Source organism: Leiobunum rupestre, chromosome 2 (genome assembly GCF_980474605.1).
Source record: "Leiobunum rupestre chromosome 2, qqLeiRupe1.1.hap1, whole genome shotgun sequence".
Classification (NCBI taxonomy): domain Eukaryota; kingdom Metazoa; phylum Arthropoda; class Arachnida; order Opiliones; family Sclerosomatidae; genus Leiobunum; species Leiobunum rupestre.
In genome coordinates, this window is record NC_143385.1 from 36,933,673 (window position 1) to 36,942,296 (window position 8,624).

At 40.0% G+C, this 8,624-nt stretch overlaps 1 protein-coding gene across 1 annotated transcript; it reads left to right on the forward strand.

Moving 5' to 3' along the window:
* The first annotated feature begins 1,447 nt into the window (after positions 1 to 1,447).
* Positions 1,448 to 8,307, forward strand: LOC149957455 (uncharacterized). The gene is made up of 3 exons (XM_090167042.1): positions 1,448 to 1,517; positions 6,369 to 6,809; positions 6,923 to 8,307. Exons 1-3 carry the CDS (start codon positions 1,448 to 1,450, stop codon positions 8,305 to 8,307), a joined length of 1,896 nt encoding a protein of 631 aa, XP_090023168.1.
* The last annotated feature ends 317 nt before the right edge of the window (positions 8,308 to 8,624 follow it).

Here is an 8,624-nt window from a genome sequence, read left to right on the forward strand (position 1 = left end):
GTATTAGCCTAGCTGATTATTATTCTTATTATTACTGATGGTCGCACTTTTGACGCAAGCCACTCAACCCAGAAGAAGGTGCAGCAATGGTTGGACCAAGTCCCACTTCGTACACAGCAATGGGATTAACAGTGGATGCTATAGCAACTACAGCCGACACCCTACCTACGTAGGTAAAGAGTCAAACCCTTTGGAGAGAGAGTCCCACCGGAAGCTTTTCATGACACGAGTCATGCTGGTACTCCAGGAAAAGCCGATGCTGGCAACAAAACGGAGGGATTTTCGTTGAATGGCAGTTTGTTTGTGTCACTCGAAAACGCCTATTTTCCAGGTAGGCGGACAGCCGAAGCAGGGTTTTGTCACGGATTCCATAGGAGTGGAGCTTGGTTTTTAGGAGTTCATGGGAGAGAGAGTCTAGACTTTACGGAAATCCAGGAAGATTATGTCGATTCGACCAGTCTGTTGAAGAGCTTCGGACCAAGCCTCAATGCAGCAGAGAAGTTGGGTTTCCGTACTAAAGCCGCTATGAAAGTCGTGTTGGTACGGTTATAGGATGTCATAAGCTGTAAGGTGGGAGGTTATAGTAGAGGCTACGATGTGTCCATCAGTCTTGAGCTCTAGGGAGAGTAGCGCAACCGGGCGATATTCGGATGGATCAGTTTTATCCCCCTTTCTGGGAACTGGGGTCACATTAGCGGATCAACAATCGTCCTGGATACTCCCCGAGTTATAAGAGCTGCGTCAGGGGAGCAGCTAGAGCTACGGCACATTTTGTTTCAAAACGTTGGCCGGAATATCATCAGAGTACGCAGCCTTAGAGAGTTTGCCTTTCTGCAGCAGACTTTGCATACCCTGTATCGTGTAAATAATTGGAGGCATCACCGGGGCTCAGGAGGGCATAAGAGGAACCGTTTCAAAGGTGTGATCTGGGAATATGCGCTGGAAGGTATTGACCAGCAGCGTTGCTTTAGCCCCAGCGCCGGTGAGGACACCCTCCGCTTCATTTAGATCGGGGATACCAGGTGACTAATTTTTCTGGGAGACAAGCTGGTAAAACTGTCGTCTGTTGGTGATGCCCATGTGGTGAGTGCGTGCTGAACGAAGAGAAAATTTGACAATGGAACGGTGACGGGAGAAGTTTTGCTGGTCACTTGCGGGCAGATATTTTAGCGCCCTATTGTAGCGACGCTTCGTTAGACGCAAGAATCGCCGGAGAGACTTATCAGCCCAGGGCAGATTTCGCCGAGAAAACAGTGGTTTCGTGGGATTGTGAGCGAGGATCGCAGTGTTTATGGCGGTCTTGATAGTGCCCCAGGCATTATGGACAGAGGAGGCTTGAGTAATAGACACTAGGGATATGTCCGCAGATATGGAAGTGTAATCGGCCTTTTTGAAGTTGTGAACAAGGTACGGGGGCTTGCTTGGGGGAGCGCTCACTTCACTAATGATGAAAGGAAATTATGATCGGCAGCACCTAGGAGATGATCTATGTGGTCATCTTCTTGTGAACGGGAAAGGTATATTGTCAAAAACTGCAGGATGGCCACGCATTGGGTTGTTCCAGGGAAAACAAACCTTATAAATTTTTAATAATACCGATTTTAAGTTACTTACAGGTCGTTTGGCTTAAAATGTAGCTAAAGCTAAAGTCTCGGTCACCTACAGAGCAACGAGAGATTTTCACGTTAATAATTCAAAAATCGAAAAATTATAACTATCCATATATATTATTAGTATAATTGTACAAAAAAATACATTTTGTGACTGATACACTTTCTTAAAATCTCGTTTTAAATAAATTTAAGGTGTTAAAAAGATTAAGCTGAGAGCGAAAGCAATTTTAATGTCATTAAAGTAGTGATGGAAAGTTATTAATTTAGGTCATTTAATTTCTTATATTTGAATTTACAATCGACTTTAACAAATTTATCGTTATGGTTGAGCAGAGTAAGGTTTTATAAATCTTATTGCTCTCGATAGTCGAGCAGGGTAAGGATATCAATAACTTGTTGAGATGATTGAGGATTTACTTCAAATATGTGAACAGAGAAAATATTTTCTTCTAGTACCACAAATAAGGTTCCTGTTCATTCAATGTTTATAGATTGAAAACCAAAGCTTTGTTCAAAAATTGAAATAAGCTCATAGTTCCGTATAAATTTTGATTCATCTATTCATAAAAGCTTGCAATGCTTACCCTTTATGAAAATTAATGCTTTTGTTTGTTTTTCAGTTTCCACTTATTTTGAAGTAAGGTTTTTGATAGTTTAAATGAGTACTTTTTGAGTACTAGATTTTGTATAAATAATGCTAGTGAAACTATATATAAAGTTATCTAACACGAAACGATCATTAACTAAACCAGAGTAATCGATGGACACTTAGATTTTAACACTTAACTTTTAAAACCATCCATTACTTCTCTCAGAACTTAAAATGTTTAAGGGAAATATAATCGATGTGAAACTTAACAATAGGGACTTGGCAGTGCTACGTCACAGTTTTTTTTTTCAATAGTTTTTATCCTGGGGATAAAAATATGACCACAATGGCGGCCATGGCCCAAGCTACGGAGTGCCAAGTCTCTATTGGAAAACTGCAGCTATAATTTAAAATTAGTTAATGCAATAAACAGGAACAATGTAAAAATCGCTTACTATTAAGGAATCGAATGATCCTTAGAGCAACTGAAAAATATGAGAAACGTCCCACATCCAAAAGACCTTTGCAGTGAAACCAGCAGAGAATAAAAACTTTGTAGACATGATTTTATAAACTCATATTCATGGAGATGTTCTAGGAAGATGTTTTTATAAGGAAGCAACACAGAAGATATTTTTAATTAATTGATTTCTTGTTTATCACTCATTTAACATGTTTTGTAAAGATCGATTCAATAACAATACTGATATTTTAATTCATTTTTAAATTAAATTTATTAATAAAGAATTATTCCTGTCCTCGAAATCCATGAAAAATGAAGTTCCGGAGTTTAATCGAACTTTACTTCGCTGCTCCCGATAATAATTGTAAAAGATAATTCCCAAGTAAAAGTTCTTGACATATTTACTTCTTGGTCAAAGCCTACTGTGTTCTCGAAAACGATCGTATCCATCCTAAATCTGATGCCCAAAAAGAAACACTTCACGCAGTCTTCAAAGTCCGAGGAAGGGTTGTTTTAAAGATCAACCAGAAACTAACGTTTGCAGTACGTGAAAGGCACCTTAACAGCTGGCACTTGAAACGGAATTCTAGATCGGTGAAGGGGTATGACCATGTTTCCTCAGATAAGCTTTAAGATTCGAAGTAAGCCCACCGATTTTGCGGAGTAACTTGACGGGGAGAATAGCTTCCGTGATACGGGGGTTTAAAAATAAATGGTTTACTAAGGGGTACAAGATTACCGTCGCGATCTTGACTTGTTTAATAAACGGCTGGTTTCTAACAATTCAAAACCAATAACTACGAGTGGCACTTCCATGGATCCTGTTTCTGCTCGATGGTACCCCCATAGACATAATACAGAAATAGACACCTTACGCGGAGTTTGATTTGCCAAAAATATACGGGAGCGATAACTAGTAGACAATTTGTTCCGTATTCCTGTGGTACCACGTTTAAGCGACGCCTGTCGATTAGGAGATAAAATAAAAAATCATTACGTGACACGTCACACATGTTCGTGTTTGTAATCTTTTAGGTACTCTGACGTGATTCGCGAATATTTTTGCTTTATTATAATTTTTAAATAAGTCAATTAATTCTTTCAAAACCCAAATAAAAAGCAGCATATGATCTTATAATTAAAAACAAAACAATTCTCATTGCGAAATGATATTTTGTCAAAGGCTTAAGTAACTCGTGTACTATACTATCCGGTGTGTTTTGGTTATGGTTTGTTATGGGAATATTTAGAGATTCTAAATTGTAAACAAAAGTAAATGGAATTTTGATGAAATGGATGATTCTACCTTGGATTAATAATATGACTCCAAGATTCTACTAAAGGTATGTAGCTATTGTCCTTGAAATAAAATTAGCTTTGACAATTTAAGTCTGATTGCTTGACCCTTCATTTCTAGATTTTTGTCCTTCGCTAATTTGTGGAGTCTGAGCTTGCAATATAAATTAATAACTTTTTTAATGATGATGTTCGATTCCAACTTCAGCATCAAACATGTTCGTGGTGATCTGGGAAGATATCCATGCCAACAATATTTCGTAGTACAGCTAGTTCTAGTTCTTAGACTACATTTCTTTTATAGAGATATGAATAAAATGGGCTAAAAACCAAGGAGATCTTGCTGAAATTATAATAACATAATTAATCCTACATGAAATGATCCTTGGTCAAAATTTAAAGGTGAGAAGTTAGCATCACCGGTTTTTTCTATTTCACTTTCAACTGGATGTAATTTCTTTAAATTAAATAAAAAAATTATTTAGACTTTTGTTACTTGTTTTAATTCTATGGAAACCAAACCAGAGTTGGAATGGCTTTTGGTGTGACCCACCTTTTGCTATTTACAATTTGTATATCCCGTTCTAAAAAGTGAGCATTACAAATTAAATCAAGCCATTGTCTCCGTTACGAAGCAAAGGCTTGTGGAAGCCAGGACGGAGACGTTACGAGGAGCAGTGAGCGCTTGGCCTAGGAAACGTAGTACCTAACGCTTATGAATATTTATCCGGTTTAAAATCAGACGCAAATCTTTAGGGGTGAATTTGATAAACGGGTAGTATTTTTATGTTAGCTAACATATTTCATATTTCGTTTTGGTGATTTTTTTTTTAAAAGTTATAGAAAATGTGTTTTCTACTAAAAATCTGTTTTTATTTGGTAAAAACAATTAATTTTAGTGTTTTTACGCATTGCAGTAACAAGTTAAACAATACCGGAAAAGGTTTCATTCCATAAGTAGGATTAAATTATCATATTATGTCGATGAATATTCATTCTTATTTAAAATCTTTTTATAACTAAACCTACAATACTTTCTCAATGGACAATTGCTGTAAATCGCGACACATTCAAATCATGATTAAATTAGTAATGATCACTTTTTACCTAAAAGGTTACAAACACGAACATGTGTGACGTGTCACGTGATGATTTTTTATTTTATCTCCTAATCCACAGGCGTCGCTTAAACGTGGTACCACAGAACTACGGAACAAATACCGGTTGTCTGCTAGTTATCGCTCCCGTATTAACCCTCCGTAGAATCTTGCCCGATCTTGGGTCTATTTCTGTATTATGTCTATGGTTACCCCTCTGAGAAAGGTAGGCTAAGACGCTTCTTAAAAAGCGGCACCACGCTAATTTATTTTTTAATTGGTTCCTCGTAAGGCTATCAGTGAAGGATGTCAAGCTGCTTCCCCTGTACCAAGAATTCAAGTAAAGCACGTATTATTGATCACACGCCCTACTTCCCAAGGCATGTAGATGACTTAAATTGTACGTTTTTTTAATGATTAATTTAAGAAGAACATTTTGTTCATAGGAGGGGTCACCGAACGACATGCGGAGACAAAGTTTCCAGCCCTGCCAAAAGCGTCTACGTTTGTTGCGATCGAATGTGTCCCGGGTCCATCTTGAAGGTCGAGGTTAACAGGACAGGACATTATATTTTCGGAAGGAAACACGCCTTGGTTCTCGGGTAAATTGAAGTATTAATTTATTAATCGATCAAAATGTTATGTTCTTGTCTCTCTGAATCATGCTATGAAATTCGCTGTAAAAACGACTGATTGGTGGGCGGGGTTTCAAATCCCAACTTGATACGAAATTTCAATGAGTAATCGTGAAGAGTATAACCTTTATCGTACTTTCTCAGCAATCTGTTGTTACCATCGTCCTTGAAATTAATATTTATTCCCGTAAAACAAGTAACCCCCCCCCCCCGGGAATAATTCCGAAACTATTTAATGGACCAGCCATGAAATTATATAATCTATTGTACTCTATAGAATAGAGTGTGTAGTTCGGAGCTAAGTTGAACAGGTTCTCTGGTATATCCCGTTTTTATACGGAAGACTTTTTAGTTCGGACAAGTGGTTTATTTCCAAAACAATAACAGCTGCAATTTTAATGGCAGAGCTAGTATGCGGGTGGGGGGGGGGCACTTTTCAATTAAATTTAGTCGAATTCTGTAAATGTTGTGCATTTTAGCTTGCACAACTTGTCAGTTTTTAATGTGTTTTTCCGTGAATAATTCCATCGAACCAACGATATTTTTAGGTTTTCGTTAACGCTCTACAACTTTCTAATTGTCATTTTTCATCTAGTAGTAAAAACGCGAACAAGTAAAGAGACCAAGAAGTGGGGGAGAAAACTAAGCTTTAATTGAAAGTCTTCAATCCTCAAGGGAAGCATAAAACTCTTGATGTGTTTATTGCTGCCTGCAAGAACGAGATTGCCAATCTTCAGTTCCGCAAAACTAAGACTTCTAATTTGACGAATGCCGAACGTGTTGCTCTCCGTTCTCTTCGAGGTAGGGGTTATATTGTGATTAAACCTGCTGATAAGGGGGGTGCTATTGTTGTTTGGAAGAAGGATCTTTATGTTGCCGAGGCCCTCCGTCAACTTTCCAACACCGATTTCTACGAAGAGCTTCTAGTTGATCCAACATCCGAGTATCAAAAAGAGATTATTTCTGAGATCAATGAAATGATCGAGGCTACAGATCTTCCACCCATGGCGAGATGCCTTATCGTTGACAACCACCGGACATCTCGCTTCTATATACTACCTAAAATCCTCACAACCCGGGTCGTCCAATTGTCTCCGCCTGTTCCTGTCCTACGGAGTACATTTCGAGTTTCTTGGATAGTGAAATGCAGTCGCTTGTGACCTCTCTTCCAAGTTACATTAAAGACACAAGTGATGCTCTCCGCCGTTTCTCTTCTTTCTCCTTTACAGGTACTAAAAGGTGGTTAATTTCTATGGATATTAAATCTTTGTATACGGTGATTCCTCACGCTGATGGTCTTCGTGCCCTCCAACACTTTTTGAACAAACGGACCGACAAGAACCCTCCCACCGATACCCTCGTTCGTCTCGCTGAACTGGTGTTGACGCTGAACGCTTTCTCTTTTGACGGCAAGTTATACAGACAGGTTAGCGGTGTTGCTATGGGCACTAAGATGGGACCAAGTTACGCGAATTTGTTCGTTGGCTGGGTTGAGGAGCAATTCTTTTCAGGTTACGCTGGCCCTACTCCGGATTTACATGGACGTTTCATCGATGACGTTGCCCAGTTCGCCTCTTGCAGTCGTCTTGACCTTGAAACCTTCCTCGCATCCTTTTGCGCCATGCATCCTGCCCTGGAGTTCACGGTCGAAATCTCCGAGACATCTATCAACTTCTTGGATTTGTGTATTTCGGTTTCCGGTGATGGCGTGTCCACCTCGTTAAATCGCAAGCCAACTGAATCTCGTTCATACCTTTTGCCGACATCTTCCCATCCTCGGCACACCACTAATTCAATTCCGTTTTCCCAGTTTCTTCGCTTACGCAGAATTTGCTCTTCAGATAATGACTTCAACAACAAGGCCATCGAAATGCGCGATTGTTTTTCGGCAAGAGGTTACTCTACCAAGGTTCTACAGCTTGCTCTTACCAAGGCCTCTGCTGTTACACGCGATGATGCTCTTGCCGTTCACCCCAAGAAGCCCGCCACTGAGAGGCCTTCTGTCGTCTTGACGTATCATCCGCAAATTCATCGAATCGAAAATGTTATTCGGAAAAACTATCACCTTTTACAGATGGACCCAGACACAAGCCATATTTTCAGTGATCCGCCTAAATTTTGTTACCGCCGTGATAATAACGTGCGATCTATCCTTGTTTCTAGCTCCTTGCCGGGACATGACGCCAGCGTGACTTACGAGGGTACCCAAAAGTGCAATCGCCCACGGTGTAACACTTGCGCTTTTGTGTCTGGTGATCTACTGGCGCGTGGTCCGAAGCGAGATTTCCAGATCAAAGGGTCTTTCACCTGCACGACGTCCAATCTCGTTTACGCTCTTAGCTGTAAACTCTGCTCGATGCTCTACATCGGCGAGACGGAAAGGCGGCTCGCTGACAGGTTCAGGGAGCATCTCAACGACATTAGAAAGACGCCAGCAAAGAACCACGTCACCCAACATTTTAATAACGTTCACAAAATCAATGACGTTTCCATCCGCGTCATGAAAACTACTAATCTTCCCACGAAAGGCCGCCGCACTGAAGAAAATCGCCTCATTTTTAATTTAGCCACAGAGTTTCCGTCGGGGTTAAACATTAAATTAGTTTTTAGCTAGGGTGGTTCGTTTTTAGGGGGTATTGTTGTGTGTGTTTTGCGGTCATCCCGACTTCGTGTTTTTCCCGCCCGCGTTCGACATTGCTCGATTGTCGTCTGTTTCGAACGTGGACGGTTTTTTGGTTGTCGGGTAGGGGTTTGTTCGCAAGCATTTGATGTTTGGTTCCCTCGCCTCTCGTTTTCCTTTCGTCTTTTCCCCCCCCTTTAATTGTTCATCAAACTTATTGCGAACATTCCCCTTTTATGACAGTCCTTTTTAGCTTTTTTAGCTTTTCTAGTCTCCCCCCCTTTTTTGTCGCGTGTTTGTATTCTCCTTTT